A 17,058-nucleotide genomic window follows, 5' to 3' on the forward strand; every position below is an offset into this window, starting at 1 on the left:
TCTTTTCTCCTCTCTGTATATGTGACTTTCCAATAAAAATGAATAAATCTATTCTTTTAAAAAGAAAATATCCTGCTTAAAAGTTAAACTGTAAAAATCTTTAGTTGAATATCTATTGTGTTTGGAGGTCTCAGTTACAGCAAGTTACTGAACAAATTTGTAAGTAATAGTTTTTTTTCTTTATTGTTTTTAGCTTATCTCCTATGCCAGTAAATGCATGATGGGTGGGGAAGAGACAAAGATAAGAGATGAGGAAGGAGAGTGCAGTGAGGGACAGACCAAGAAAGCAGTGGGTGAGAGCAGAAGAATGGCAAGGTAACTTTATAGTATAGAGGTGAGTATTGGGAGCGCAGGGCTGCAGGCTTGGCAGATGCAGATGTAAGTAGACAAAGGGGATAAGTACCACAGAGCATTGGTGAATAGAGCTGTCAGGTACCACGTCATAAAGTACACGGGATTGGCAGAGAATATCGTTTAAGCCTAAAGGGCTTGAAGCTTACATTTGTGAGGCCCTAAGGTGTTCAAGACCTAGGAGACGCAGGTATTTAAGGTGGCACATCTGTGTTAGTGTCCACTGTTCTAGTTAGTCCTTACAATAAAGTATTTAATAGATATAAATTTTCCAAAGATATAGAATAACAATATTGCTTATTGAACAAAGTGAATAATGATTCTTTATGAACAGCTGGCTTATGCTGTAGGCACAAGGACAATTGACTTTAATGATGTGGTTTAAGTGACAGATTTTTAAAATGGGTTAATGCAAGGATGAATATGGGTCCCAGTCATGTGAGGTGTTCAAACTGTAGATAACTTACAGTGCCATAAGCAAGATCTGAGATACATAAAAGTAGGCATAGCCAGAGGCACATAGGGCTAGATACAGGAGGAGACAGACAAGACTTGTTAGTATAGGTTTCTGAAACTGAAGAAAGAATACAGAGCATGCCAGATAAACTGGCACAGTAAATGGGGTCCTGTTTTCATTTATAGTGAATTCATTTATAGCCTCAAGTGTTTGAGTATACTAAAAATCAGCTATTGTGACAATTCATTAACAGCTAGCAGGAATGGGGCAAGGCCACCCAGTGTCATCCAAAGATCCGTCTCATCTACTTTCTTCTATTCCTCAACTTCCCCACTCTAATTGGTGGTCCTCATGGGCATGCATCCCTCTCGTATGTAAATATCAAAAATAAGATTTACTTATTTTTAAATTTGTTTTTATTGGAGATTCAGATGTACAGAGAGGAGGAAAGACAGAGAGGAAGATCTACTATCCACTGATGCACTCTCCAACTGGTTGCAATGGCAGAGTTGAACCGATCTGAAGCCAGGATCCAAGAGCTTCTTCTGGGTCTCCCACATAGGTGTAGGGTCCCAAGGTCCTGAGCCATCCTTTACTGCTATCCCAGGCCACAAGCAGGGAGCTGGGTGGGAACCAGGGTGCCAGGACATGGACTAGCACCCATATCTGACCTGGCATGTGCAAGATGAAGACTTTAGCCACTAGGCTACTGAAACAGACCCATAAAATTTACTTATTTCTAAAAAAGAACATATGAGGTTTAAGGATCCAGGCCAGGAGACTTGGCATGCACTGGACCCCATGCCCCAGGGACTCACATGAGCAACATCCACCATGCAGATGGGGCCCAGGAGCTGAGCCCTGTGATCTGAGCCCCACTGGACCCCTGCCCTTGAGGCCCAGACCCAGCATCCAGTGTACAAGCAGATTCAAGGACCTAGAACACATGACCTGGCCTCCACCTGACCCTGCACACATTTTGTAAGAAGGCCCAAGGACCTGGGCTATGCAACCCTGACATCACCAGACCCCTGTCCCTGGAGCTCACAGACCTGGCACTCACCATGCAGGTGGGTCCAAGGTGATGCAGATCTCACCGGACCTCCCCTCCCCAGGACTCATGAACCCAGCATTTCCCTGCATGTGGGCTCGAGGGAGGACTGGGCTAGACTACGTGGACCTCACTAACCTTCTGTCCCTGAGGCTCAAGGACCCAGCACCCACTGTGCATGCAGGCTTAAGGACCTCAACCAGGTTACTTGAATACCACTGGATCAGGCACCCACCACACAGGTGAGCCCAAGGACCCCGACCATGTAATGCTGGTCCTGCTGAAACCCCCGTCCCCTAGGGGCTCACAGACCCAGCATCCAACACACAGACTGGCCAAAGGACCCAGGCCAGTTGACCCAGGTCCTGTCAGACCACCGCTCCCAAGCCTCACAGTTACTGTCTTTCCACCCCTAGACTGACGTGGCTTGCCTCACCTTGGCATCAACCAGTGGGTGCTTCAGCATGGGTCAGTCCGGCCTACCCACAGTTCAGCTCCTGTTGATTGGTGATACATTCCAGGTGGTTGTGGACAGCCCCAGCTCCTCCTGCAAGCTGGTTCTCAGATCTGCCAGTGGAGTTCTAATTGCCTGTTGCTGTAGCCTAGTGGCTAAACCCTTGTATATGCTTGAATCACATTTGGGTACCAATTAATGTCCCAGATGTTCTACTTCCCATGCAGCTCCCTGCTGGTGGGCTCGGAAAGGAGTAGAGAATAGCCCAAAGCCTTGGGAATGTGCACCTGCATTAGAGACCAGAAAGAAGCTTTTGGCCACTGGCTTCAGATCAGTTCAGCTCCAGCCATTGCAGTCACTTGGAGAGTGAATGAGCAGGGATGGAGACCTTTGTCTCTTCTCTGCAAATCCTTTTTCAATACTTTGGATTGTGTGAATACAATAAATTTATAATGCGGTTTTTCTTATTTAGTATGTTATCCATTACTGACAGGCAAAAGTGCTTCAGATTTTAGCATGAATCAGTTTTCGAATATTTAAATATTTAATTTTTTTGGAAAGCCAGATATAAAGAGGAGAGACACAGGGTGATCTTCCATCCATTCGTTCACTCCCCAAGTGGCCTCAACGGTAGGAGCTGTACCCATCCAAAGGCAGGATACAGGAGTTTCTTCTGATTCTCCCATGCAGGTACAGGGTCCTGAGGCTTTAGGCCATCCTCTACTGCTTTCTGAGGCCACAAGCAGGAACCTGGCTGGGACAGGAACTGGCTGGATGGTACACAAACCAGCTGCAGTATGGGATTCCAGCGCATGTAAGATGAGGACTTTAACCACTAGAATACCACAGCAGTCCGAGTTTCAAGTGTTTAAATATATATAAACCATTTTACTACTACTAATAAAATCCTTAGTATGAATAAATCAAACTAGAGTACCCAAATACCTGAAAAAACATTTATCCTTATAAGAGGATTCTGTGTTGAGAGTGTTGAATAGGCAGTAGACATAAACAAAGCAACTGGGTATCAGATGTGATCTATCCCAAGCAGCAGCAAAACCTGCTGTATCATGACATTCAATCCTCTAAGTCTGATGGTTTTCTCCAGCTGTTGCTATAATATAAGTATTTAATGAGGTAAAGTAAAAATACATTTCAAACTATGTTGCTGTCATATTTATAGATGTCCTATGGGCCAAAGCAAATGAAATGGCAAAGTCAAGTGTCATTGAAGGTTTAAGAGCTGGGAAGTGACATTGAAGTCTTAGGAAGTTTCAGTTGGAGCAGTTACTAGAAAGTTGTAGAGAGTAAATATGTATTATATCAATTTTTCCCGTATAAGTGCAGATACAATTACTCTAATTGAAAAAGTCTGCTTTCAACATTTTTAATATTAGCAATAAATGTTCTAATGAAAGTCCTTATATGGAGTCCTATGCAGCTCATCTACAAAAACAAATACTTAATACCCCTAATTATTTTTGAGTAGCATAAATTTCAGTGACAATATTTTTTTATGGTATGTTGTAATTTGAACAGTGGTTGAGAAAAATAACTAAGTGCTTGGCAGTAATATTTTTAATTTTAAGTAAGTATAAAACGTTTGCTTTAGACAGTAGAAAGTTTTCACTTTCAACAGAATCAAGGTGGTGGAATAGGGTAAGAACATGTTTAAATGGACAGGAAAACATTTAATCAGGATGAAGCAGAGAGGACATATTTCAGGAAATAGGAAAGGACAGAACAACAATAGCAAGAGCAGAGGAGTATCTGGAGACTGACAGACACAGGAAAGCAGTGGGAACAAAGGTGTAGTGTTGCAGTGAATGATACTCGAGCGGCATTCAGCTAATGGCAATCTGAACTCTGCCAGCAGCTGGAACTCCACCAGCAACCAGGTAGGAAGGGACTTTCACTGGGAAATTGGGAGGTGAACCCAGACAAAGAACTGTCCATCCTGCTGGTCCATTTGATTTGACCAGGAGCAGAGACTGAGGAGCAGATCTCAGATGGGCAGTGTGAGAACAGGGTGGATTTCAGGGCCCAATAAGCCCCCTAGAGCTGAATTGGGCCCCATTTTGCATAAGAGGGCAAAAACAAGGGAAAGGACTAAGCATTTGCTGAGCTGGGAGTGAGCTCATTTCTGACTCAGTGAACTGCATCCGCGTGGCATTCTACAGGTTCCCCCCGGGGCAGGTCTGGGTAGCCCTCGGATCAGATGGCCAGCAGATCAAGAACTGTAATGCTGGTACATCAGGCACCATTTTGTACACTGTGGCAATAGCTTTAAAACATCAGGGGACAACAGTGAACCGTGCATGTGCTGAGTTCGTGAGAACTCACTGAGGTGAGTGGATTGAACTGGCCCCGCAGGAAAATAGTACTGACTATGGCATCGTATGGGTCTAAATAGGTCTGTGGGGTACCCAGACCTAATGTCCAAGAGGTTTTGATAAGATCAGCGCCACCAACAACCTAATTATATAGGACAACTGGTGTCTCTCATCCTGGAACCTACTCCAACTATAAGTGGGAGAAAGCTTGCAGAGACAATGGTGCAGCCTCAGCATGGTATCACAGGAGGTAGAGAGTGGTGAGCCAGGAGCTGGGGCTGTGGAGACCATGGTGGAAATCTGACATAAGAACCCAGACCTGGAACATGCTGGAGGTTGTGGCACAAGTGGCTGCAAGCAAAAGTTGTATACCAACTGCAATAAGTAGAGTTAAACTGTATACCTGAGTGTGAAGCAGCTTAGAAACCTGCCCCAAGGAGAAGAAGACTCTGCTAACCAGAAGTACAATGACCAAGAGCAAAAGAAGAGACAAAGGCACAATGAATATTACTGAAAACTCCCCTGCAAAGGAGCAAAGCCCTGTGCCAACCTCAGAGTTCATGAAGAAGACATCTAAAAAAATGGGGGACACAGAATCCATAAGACTCATTTTAAAGATTCTGATCAAAAATGAGAAGCTCAAGCAAGAGTTCAAAGAATTTAAGGAAGCAGTAAAGCAAATCAAGGCTGGAATATCAGAAATTAAGAACACAGTAGAGCAAATTAAAAATACAATGGAGAGTCTCCAAAATAGAATGAAGCAAGCAGAAGAAAAAATCTCAGAATTGGAAGATATTTCCTGTCTCGAGGGGGAAGCAAACAAAAAGCTGGAAGCAGAGCTGGATCAGGCCAAAAAAGTATTAAAGAACTGAAAGACACTATTAAGAGGCCAAATATATGAGTTATGGGAGTCCCAGAAGGTGCAGAAAGAGAAGCTGAGTTTGCAAATGTATTTAATGAAATAATCAAGGAAAGTTTCCCTAATCTGGAGAAAGAATTGGGAAACAAGATCCAGGAGGGGCACAGAACTCCCAGTAGGCTTGATCAAAAGTGATTTTCCCCAAGACACATGATCATCAAGCTCTTTTTAATTGAACAGAAGGAAAAGATCCCTTAAATATGCACATGAAAAAAAAATCAACTGACATATAAAGGAATGCCAATTAAACTCACAGGAGATCTCTCACAGGAAACTCTACAGGCAAGAAGAGAATGGAGTCACAATATTCCAGACTCTGAAAGAAAAAAATTGTCAGGCTAGGATAACATATCCAGCAAAGCTTTCTTTTGTCTTTGAAAAGGAAATCAAATTGTTCCACAGAAAAGAAATGTTAAAAGAATTTGCCTCTTTCAAACCTGCCCAACCCAAAGGCAAATGGGAAGAACATCCACCAAAACCAAAGGCAAATGGGAAGAACATCCCAATAAAATGACAACAGAAGATTAAACCAATGAACAACCCATTTCTAAAATGAGAGGACCAAAGTATCATCCGTGCATATTAAACTCTGAATGTGAATGGCTTAAACTCAATTAAATGTCATAGCTTAGTAGACTGGATTGAAAAACAAAACCCATCTGTTTATAGTCTGGAGGAGACACGCTTAACAAAGATCACCAGAAAATATATTGCATGTGTTTTGTTGTTTTCTATTGGTTTCATCTCTTCAAAATACTTTCTTCTGATTAAATCATGTAATGGCTCATAGATCATGCAGTGATATCATTTTCTTCAAGAAGGTTCTTGATTTTCACTTCTTCAGCTACACGTTAGCCTTTCTATTGTTGATTTTGTATCATAACTTTTCATTTAAGGGGATGTACAGTAGTTGTGTAATGGAGACTGTCATATATAGTAACGTGTGATTGAACTTCATGGCATTGTACATTCCTATTTTTCTTTCTATTGTTGATTTTGTATCATGACTATTTAAGGGGATGTACAATAGCCTTGCAATGGAGACTCACATCCAGATGTGAGGATGCAGTGTGGTATGCATTTCTTCTTCCAGACAAAGATGGACTTACAATGAAACTGTTTACTATATTTTGACAATAAGATGCTGGACTCTCTGCCATTTTCCATGCCAGCAATGATGGACATATGAATGTGTATGAAGAACTATATGTTAATAATGATATAGAGGTATTAGGTGGGGGGAGGGAATTTTGGAGGTGATGAGCAAATTTGGAACTGTATCATAAAAGATAATAATAATAGAGTGCAAAAAAATGTTTGCTTTAAGCTAATAACAACTTGAATTTAATCACTGTCAATTATTGAATTTGTTTATGCTGTTTCTAGGATGGCTTCGTGGCACTTGTCATCTGTAATGCACTATTCTTGCCCAGGAAATTGGATAGCCTTTATTTCTCTGGCCGTTGTGTCTGGTTCCTGCCTTGACATTACTTACACAATAGGAAATAATAAGGAAACTTGAGAAAGCAAAACCAATTTGTAACTTCCTCTGTGCACCTTTTCTTCCAGGTGTTTCACTGAAACACACTACATGCTTCCAAGTCTAGAGAACACAAACACACTTTCAGTAAGTTGTATGTTTATGTCTCAACTTGTTTTACATTGTGCTGTAGAAGCTTTATGATGGTTTTCTTAATCTGATACAAAGAAATAAGTATGAGAGGAAGAAGGTAAGATTGTCATAACTAGACATTGGAGCAGTTAAATCTGATTCAAATTTTCCCTCCAAGTTTTCTGATGATATAACTAAGATATTTATTACATGATTCAAATTAAAAGTAAGAATTTATTAATTATTGAGGGATATCAAGTTTAAAATGGTGTTTATTGATGTTACAGATGATATAAAGAACATCATTCAGTTCCAACCTGAAAATAGCCACTCAGCATTTGGGAGTAGGTAGAGTTTCCAAATATAAAAATAGTTTTCAAGTTTTCAATTTTGCTTTTTGAAATTGCTGAAATGGTATGGTGCCTAGCAGCATTTGGAGGTTTTTATTTATTTTAAAAACTGAGTTAGCTACTTGTTACAAAAAGCTAGTTCTGAATGAGGCTGAAGTTCACTGTAATTAAAATATTAGCTTAATTTAATTGTGTTTTCATAAAAAGAAAAAAATAGAAAAAAGAAAGGATTTTATTATATACATTCTCCAAAGTAAAAAACAAAAAATCACATATGTATTTAAATCCAGAGTAAGCTGTATTAACTCTTCACTCATTTGTGTAAGTTTAATTTAAAATTTTTTTCCAATATTTCATTTTTTAAGTTGAAATAGGAAAATTGAATTTTATTAATGTCACTTTATACATTTTTAAAATATCAGCTTGTTTGAGAAAAATATCATGAATCATTTTCTCACTATTCTATCCATTATTAATCATGTGTCTTTCTTATCTAATCTTGCATGTAATTTAGCTCAATGTTCATATTTATATGTACAGATTACACAGTGAGCTCCTAATTATTTGATAAAATGATCTTACAGAGTGATAAAGGAATTGCATTGTAACTTCAGAATTTCAAATACAATGTAGAACAAGATGTTTTTAATTTTGTTTTTACCTTATGTTGCCATACAGATTGTAAAGTAATCTGTGTCTTTAGAAGATGCAAAATAAACATGCGAAGAATAGTTCTCCTGAGCTGAAGCTTTAGTCATATCCTTCACAAGACTGAACATGAGACATTCATGGATACAAATTCTGTTGTTAATGTATGGTTTTTAACACAGAACAGACTCACTTCCTAATCCTATGCCTTAAGTGAGTGATCCAGAAAACTTTACCCCGCTTTGTAGCTGAGAAATCAGTAGAGAAGACACCAATATATCTTTCTTATAAGAAGAAATTCTACAGAAAGTGAATATGGGGGAACATGGCAGTTGGAAATCACTCAGCTTACTATTACAGGCACTAAATTTATATTTTTGCTCAGTGTTAAAATGCTTATATATTTTAATTTAATTGAAAAGCAGAGTGGCAATAACAGTGACAAACAGAGTGATATCTTCTACTTGCAGATTTATTCTAATGATACCTTCTATATTTAATGAAAATCAGAGTCATTAGAGGAAAGAATCTGCAACAAAATAATAAGGGATAGTCTATTGTAGTTTTGGAATTGCAAAAGTAATGCAGAATGAGTATTTTCATTTTGCTTTTAATCTATAATGCCATATAGATTATAAATTAAGCTGCATTCATATAAGCTGCAAATCAAACATACGTGGAAGAATGTACTGCCAGTGATCCAGAACTGAGGAGACATGTGTTGTTGCAGGTGTTGGTGTCATTTGAAGATGTGGCTGTGGACATTACCCAGGAGGAGTGGCAGATCATGGACAATACTCAGAGGACCCTGTACAGGGATGTGATGCTTGAGACCTATAGCAATCTGCTGTTCGTGGGTGAGTGATAATCTGTCATGCCCAAGCAGAATACTTTCTTTATATTTGACAAATTAAAGAAGAACTTATAAAGTTTAGTATCTAGTAGGACTAGTATTTGAGGCTTTAAAGAATCTTAATATCTATTCTTCAGATAATGATTCATATTAGCCATTTTGTGACTCAGATTCTAGATCCAATCTTTTCTTCTTTAAGCTCCAAGGTAGTGATTTCACAAAATCGCTATTATTTTCAATTAACAGGATATCACATAACAAAACCTGATGTGATCTTCAAGTTGGAACAAGAATCAGTACCATGGACTGCGGAAAAATCTGTACCCCAGCAACTTTCAGGTAGGGCAGTACATACTGGGAAGTGAAATTGATATGTATCTCAGTAAATATTCATTGAAATTCATGTTGATTTTTTTTTATGTTTCTTCCAAAATCAGGTTATGTCATACATGAGACAAAGGCACTCCACAGTCTCCATATACAGTTTTATTCTAACAATGCTTTCAAATGTTAAAATTGATCAACCTGAAACCAAAAATGTAGAGCTAAATATTGACCTTTTACATGATCCCTGCAAGATAAGACAAACTGGAACTGTTATGCGATGTAATGCATTACAAGCATTAGTTTGAATTGCTGTACCATATTTTCTGTCCTACTCCACATCAACTTAAAATATAAAATCCCAAGTAATTGAAAATTGAAAAAGAAACCCTATTTATTGTATTAATGTATTAACTTAAAAAGTGTAATGATCATAAATGTGTGCATTTTTTGAATATTAAAATCTGTTATATCTAGATTGGCAAGAAACATCATTGTCTTACTTGAGCATTTGAAAAGAGATACTTAGATGTGATTCACAGATATGGTTACTCTTTTTCCTCTTTTCAGATCCTTACACAAAGAATGAGCTGCTTGGAACTAATCCAGAAAATCAAGAAACCACTTTCAGGCAAGTTGTAATAACAAAAATTGTATAACTTCAAAAAGAGTTGCATTGGCAAAGATGATTAATTTAAGCTCTGGCCATAATTGACGCGTGCTATGAAAAGCTATGGAGAGGAAATTGTATAAAAAAGAAAGTAGAAATATGTCTCTTTTTTTTGTTTATTTGAGAGAAGTTTTATTTGCAGAGTTACCAGGTGAATGTAGAAAGCAGAGGGAATGGAAAAGGACCACCTCAGAGAGGAAGAGATAGATGGGGGATACCTGTTGAGTGGAGAGAGGGAGATGCACCATTTTTCAGAAGGGTCTTGGATTTTTAAGTGTTGTATGACTCCTCCTTGTCTGAGGAGGAACCTGTGGGAAGACATTTCCCATTTGTTGTCTGTCAATCAATAGCTCCTATTGTGTAGTTTCAAATGTACTCCTCCTGTTCTATTGCTGTTCAGGTCTCAGATTTTGGAAGACACATGGGTGATAGAATTGAGACAGGAGTCAAAATAAAGAAACTGGTCTTAGTTCATCTCAGGGGTGTAGGGAGAGTCATCAGAGGTGCATATGAGTCAGTTCAAATAATCAAAACCAAGCATAATACTTGTCGGGGTGCCATGAGTCAGTCCTCCTTCACTAAGGATAAACCAACATGAAACATGAGAAAGAAGCTTGGCACTTGGGTACCATGCCAGGTCGTCAGCATTCAGAATCCACCCAGGGAGTTTCCCGTCATGCAAAAAAGTAGCCTCTGAGAGGGACTGTCAGTCCTCCACCAGGTTTCTTCGAAACACACACCCAGAGCCATACTCCCAAAGGAGAAATTGAGATGATAGGAAACAGCAATTCATCCCCCTTAAAAAAAGAACCTATTTGGAGTTTCAACCAGAGCTAGGTGGTGGACAGTGGATGGGGTGGAGGGATCCATATTTATGCAGAACCATGGGGTATCAAGAGTCATTTTCAAGGTTCAGTCCCACTTGAGGGAAAGCACACCAACACGGTAAATTCTTTCTGTTGAGTCAAGCAACATGACTGGTATAAGAAGCCATTTCATGCCCTGTATTGGACACCAGAGAAAATGTTACCAGGAATCTCAGTGGCTGTTTCCTCAGCTTAGTATGGGAACAGAAACTGGGACTCAGTTGCTTACAGAAGGTTTGCTTCTGAAGTGACCAGGTGAACTTGGAAGAAGAGGGGAGGTGGGAAGTGTGTCCCAGGAAAGACTCAGAGATGGGGTACCTTTTGAAGAGAGGAAAGGACACCATAGTTTATTTCAAAATGTGTTTTTTTCCTAGGAAGCCTGATGAAATGTCACTTGAGAAAAAGCATGCCTCTAATGTACCTGAGAACAAACTCCAATTTGCGAAAAAGCTCAGTCAGCATGAGAAGATGTACACTTGTAAGCAATCTTTTGAACACAATGGAAAAGAAAAAACTTTCAGCACGAAGATGTTCCTTAAGTGTAAGAAAATTTGTATCAAAGACCCATTTAATGACCCTATCATTGTAGGAGAAACAATTCAGGTTGACAAGAAAATGTTCCATAGCAATCCTTATTTTGTCAAGCATCAACAAACACACTCAGGAAAGAAACTCCATGAACCTTTCAAGAGTGAGAAATGTCCTATTTATAAAAGAGATCTCAAAATAAATCAGATAATCCAAATAGCGAAAAGTCACTATATATGTGGCTACTGCAAACAGTCTTTTAGCTGTAACTCTAGCTTAACCACCAAGAAGGGCAGTGAAATTGGAGAAAATTTCTCTGTGTGCAATAAATGTAGCAAAAATATTTACCAGAAGTCAGAATTCACTAGAGAGAAGATGCTTCCCACTGAGGAGAAACCGTATGATTGTAATGAACCTGTAAGATCCTTTTGCACTCAATCAGGTCTCCTTACACATCAGAGAATTCACACAGCGGGAAAATCATACAATTGTAATGAATGTGAGAAATCTTTTTGTCAGAAGTCATCCCTAATCAGACATCAGAGAATCCACACAGGGGGAAAACCTTATGAATGTAGGGAATGTGGAAAAGCCTTTTGCCAGCAGTCCAGTCTCATTGTACATCAGAGAATCCACACAGGGGAAAAACCTTATAAATGTAGTGAATGTGGAAAAGCTTTTTGTCGGAAGTCACACCTAACTGTGCATCAGAGAATCCACACAGGAGAGAAACCTTACAAATGCAGTGAATGTGGAAAAGCTTTTTGTCGGAAGTCACAGCTAAGCATACATCAGAAAATCCGCACAAGGGAAAAAGCTTATGAATGTATTGATTGTGGAAAAAGTTTTTATTCAAAGTCACACCTAACTGTGCATCAGAGAATCCACACAGGGGAAAAACCTTATGAATGCAGTGAATGTGGAAAACGTTTTTATTCGACGTCACAGCTTATCACACATCAGAGAATTCACGCAGGAGTAAAAGCTTATAAATGTACTGAATGTGGAAAAGGATTTTGTCGGAAGGCACACCTAATCCGACATCAGAAAATTCACACAGGAGAAAAACCTTATAAATGTACTGAGTGTGGAAAAGGTTTTTGTCGGAAGTCACACCTAATCATCCATCAGAGAATCCACACAGGGGAAAAACCTTATGAATGCAGTGTATGTGGAAAAGCTTTTTGCCGGCAGTCCGGTCTCATTGTACATCAGAGGATTCACACAGGGGAAAAACCTTATAAATGTAGTGAATGTGGAAAAGCCTTTTGCCAGCAGTCCAGTCTCATTGTACATCAGAGGATTCACACAGGGGAAAAGCCTTTTAAATGTAGTGAATGTGGAAAAGCATTTTGTCAAAAGGCATCCCTAATTATACACCAGAGAATACACACAGGAAAAAAAGCGTATGAATGCAGTGAATGTGGAAAAGTGTTTTGCCGTAAAAAAGACCTAATCAATCATCATAGAGTTCACACAAGATAAAAACTTTTCAGTATGACGAGTAAGGAAAATCTTTTTGTTAGCAGGCAGTTATTGCATAAACTAAGTCACATGCCTGAAGAAATGTTGAAAAACTCATACACAAAAAACATTGATTGCACTAGAAAGCAAAAACTAACATGAGGTCACAGTTCACTAATATATCCATAAGGAGCAACAAAAATATTGCATTGCCTAAAAACAATCATATTTTCTGAAGTCAATTCTCTGCAGATCCTATGAAGCTAAGAAAAACAAAAGTATGTAAACAGAAAAAACTAGCTAGTATAAAGCTACTCTCAGTCAAATCGTATAAAGTCCAAATCAAGCATTAGTAAATTACAGATAGGATACATTGTAAAATTGCAGTAGGATGTGTGAAAGTCTCAACAATTGTCAAATAATAAACATGAGGTGTGTCATATTTCTGAAGAAGGCTATGTGTTGCTAAAATATTTGAAATGGAATCTACCTGATGTAATTTTGTTGTAAATAAGTTCTGCTTTCACATTTTAATTTTGAAAATAAATATTCTGTGTATAACACTTGTTTTGAATTCCATATAGCATTTATGCAGTTATCTAGTATAGCTTTTTTTATAGTGCTAATTCACAAATATTCTATAATAGATTAATATGGGACTCACAAATATCAACCGATGCATGTGGCAATTGTAATGCTAATAACCCAGTTTTAAAGGATGAATTTTTTGTTCAGAATGGGGAGTGATTCATTTGTGACATCTGGCAAACTGGATCACTTTTGGCCCTTGTCTAATTATTGCATACTTTTAGAGGTATATGCAAGAGGCATAAGAATTGTTTGGCATCTGACTTGTGATATGATAATGGCCACTGCAGTTTAAATATCAGCTGCCACAACTACTATCACGTTCATGCTGATTTCCTGCACCCTGGCTTCCGACAGCAAGCTTCTTGCCAATGGATGCCAACCTGTGCCTAATGTCTTTCAAATATGAGGATGAACATCAGATCCAGCCCTATAAGATGGTTGTGTAAGGTTCTGGTTATCCTACTGTGGCAACCGAGGGCACAATTGGTTCATGTCCTAGCTGATTCAGTTTTGACCTATCTCCTAACTTTTGGCTTCACACCAGCTCAACTACTTTTGTTGCAATCATTTGGGATTTGAATCAATGGAATAAAGATGCCTCTCTGCTTCTGTCTCTATTATAATTCCATGTTCAGATGAATTAAAAAATGTTATTTTAAGCATGGGCATCATGACTGATGCTGAGGTAAGTGAAATATTTAGTATTAAGCTCATTGGCATGGTCCCATCTGTGAAAGCCTTGACTACTTCTATTACTTATTTAGAGACATGTCCCTATCAAGGTCCAAAATGCTCAGCATCAAATACAAGAGAGGCATCTTTTTCTGCAGAATGTATCATGTAACATATTATCAATGCCTTTAATTACAGGATGAAGTTTGTGCACATCTAAGTTGTTTCCACCAGCATTCTCATGTGAGCCCCTAGCTGTGATTCCACTGATATTGATACTGACTAGATCCTGGCCAAGGTCCTCCCTAGGAACACACCTCAGAGAGACTACTTTGCAGTGAGATTTATTTAATGTTTTGCAGTTTCCCTTTTCAAACATTTCCAATTGCTCTGACAGTATTCTAATGTCCTTTGATTCTTCTCATTGCCTCCTAGAAAGGTGGAATGGGGAAATGAAGGGATTTGTGAGGGTTGAGATGAAATAGTATGTATATAATCAGGTTATAGATCCTGCTTTAGTAACCATGGGTTGGAACAAGTTTCAAATGCAATATATCCACTTTCGGTATCTTTCCCCCACCCCTGTATATGAGCAACAGAGACTTAACCTAAATATCCTTATTTTGTCTTTTCTTCATTTGCAATTGCTGTTATCTAGTTTTTTCAAACTGTTTTTATGTCTTAAAACATTGTTAGTTTTGTACTTGAGTGTAACAACATTTAAGAATGTATTAAGTAAGGTAAAACTTAATTTTTTTTTCAATTGGAAAGTCAGATATACAGAGAGAATATGGGTCTCTTGTGAGGGTGCAGGGTCCCAAAGCTTTGGGCTGTCAGTGGCTGCTTTTCTGGGACACAAGCAGGGAGCTGGTTATTGATGTGGAGCATGAGGGATACTGGCACCCATATGGTATCCCAATGTGAAAGGCAAAGAGTTTAGCCACTTGACTACTGTGCAGGGCCCATAAGATAAAAATATTTCCCTGTTTTTTCACTTAATTTCTCCAAACATCAAAAAATATATAAATAATTACAGATAAACTCAATATTTTTATCTATTCATCTTAATTTATATATGTTGGGTTATTTTTAATTTTTTATCTGAAAGACAGATTGACAGTAGGGGCAGATAGATCCTCCATTCATCAGTTCACTCTCCAAATGGCTGCCAATGCCATAGCTGACTCAGTGGGAACCCCCTCCAGCTCTCCCATGTTTGTGCAGTGGCCTAAAAATTACAGCCATCTGCTTCATTCCCAGGTGATAAGTAGGGAGGTAAATATAAAATGTAGAAGCTTGGATTCCAATTGTCATAAGATGCTGGCACTCCAGGCAATGGATTAGCTAGACCATCACTGACAGTCCTAGTTTTTTTAAATGTAAAGTGAAAAAATCCAAAAAGAGTGGAGAGAGAAATGTAAATTGTGCCACGTGCATAAGAATGTTATGAATATTCAAGACAGGTATGAGAGATGTGTTTTGTCTATTGTAATTACTAGCATTGTAATAGATAGTAATTTTATAAAGGAGACACACCATAGGGCAAATAAAATAGAATCGTATAGAAAAAAATAACTGAAGGAATAGTAGAGTGCTTTATCAAGGTTTATGGAAGATGAATCCTACATGGAATTAGATTTCCTGAGATTAGAAAAAAAAATTCTTGATATTATCTAAAAATCAAGCATAAGCCACAAAGGCACACTCCATGAAGCTAGAATTTAGATACCATAAATTTAAACAAGCTTTTATGTTAATAGTTTATAAAAACTTTTGATTGCTTTCAGAATCTTTTTTTCATAGAAGTGTTTTATTTTCAGCCTTTTTAAAATTATTTTTTTTAAAGATTTATTTTTATTATTTTTTACTGGAAAGGCGGATATACAGAGAGGAGAGACAGAGAGGAAGATCTTCTGTCCGGTGATTCACTCCCCAAGTGAGCGCAACGGCCAATGCTATGCCGATCCGAAGCCAGGAGGCTCCTCCAGGTCTCCCACGTGGGTGCAGGGTCCCAAAGCTTTGGGCCGTCCTCTGCTGCTTTCCTGGGCCACAAGCAGGGAGCTGGAAGGGAAGCGGGGCTGCCGGGATAGAACCAGTGCACATATGGGATCCCAGACGTGCAAGGCGAGGACCTTAATCACTTGCGCCACTGCGCCGGGCCCAAAATTATTATGTTTTGACAATCTTTACATAGTTAATTAGGGTAAAAAGTTTCAAAGGCCACAGGAAAGTGAGTAAGACTATTATTTTTTCCACATTGTTTCCTTCATCTTTAAAGTGGGTATTAAGGGAAAAGGCCCACCCAATTTCCCACCCTTCCCAGGTCCCAGATGTGGGGTATTCTCTGAGGTTCTTGCTCAAGTGGTTTTGATATTTCAACAGTTATGAATCACTGCCAATCTTGCCATTCCAAGCACTATGAGGTCTTTGAAGAATCCACTGCTTGACATAGTCCATCATAGAGTCTCTGTTTGCCAACATATAGCTGAGATGGTTGGTTGACCTGTTCTGTCTTCTCTCTTTTCTTGGTTAGGGTTCTGAGTCCAGCATTTTGATTGGGGAGATCTCCAAAGAAACTTTGTCTGAGGTCTTCTCAAACCAGATTCTTGTATGTGCTAGCAAGTACAGGGCCCAGCACAGTCCATCTTTTCTTTTTAAATTCTTTACACCCCTTTTCTGAGGCATTTTTATTTGTTTTGTGTTGAATTTAATTACACCTGTTCAACATGTAATCAATTCTCACGTAGTTCTTTACCTCTGTTTTCTTCTAATATATTTAAATTCTCCCAAGTAAAGAGAAGGTGTCATTTGTTAACTATTTTATACATGGATTTTCTTACGTTTTTCAACTGTCTTGCTAAACAATGAATTTGTACATCTTTGGTTATGTCTCAAGTATTTCCTTCTATATTGAG

General features: G+C 38.7%; 1 protein-coding gene across 1 annotated transcript; it reads left to right on the forward strand.

Annotated features, from left to right (window-relative positions):
- Positions 1–2,964: 2,964 nt before the first annotated feature.
- LOC121164434 (zinc finger protein 248-like) lies at positions 2,965–10,093 on the forward strand. Its single transcript, XM_040992520.1, has 5 exons — positions 2,965–2,999; positions 7,135–7,192; positions 8,906–9,032; positions 9,275–9,367; positions 9,923–10,093. Coding segments are annotated over exons 1-5 (369 nt in total). The 5' UTR covers positions 2,965–2,997; the 3' UTR covers positions 10,012–10,093.
- The last annotated feature ends 6,965 nt before the right edge of the window (positions 10,094–17,058 follow it).

Source organism: Ochotona curzoniae, unplaced genomic scaffold (genome assembly GCF_017591425.1).
Source record: "Ochotona curzoniae isolate NIBS_2020 unplaced genomic scaffold, NIBS_Ocur_1.0 contig_773, whole genome shotgun sequence".
In the NCBI taxonomy this organism is placed as follows: domain Eukaryota; kingdom Metazoa; phylum Chordata; class Mammalia; order Lagomorpha; family Ochotonidae; genus Ochotona; species Ochotona curzoniae.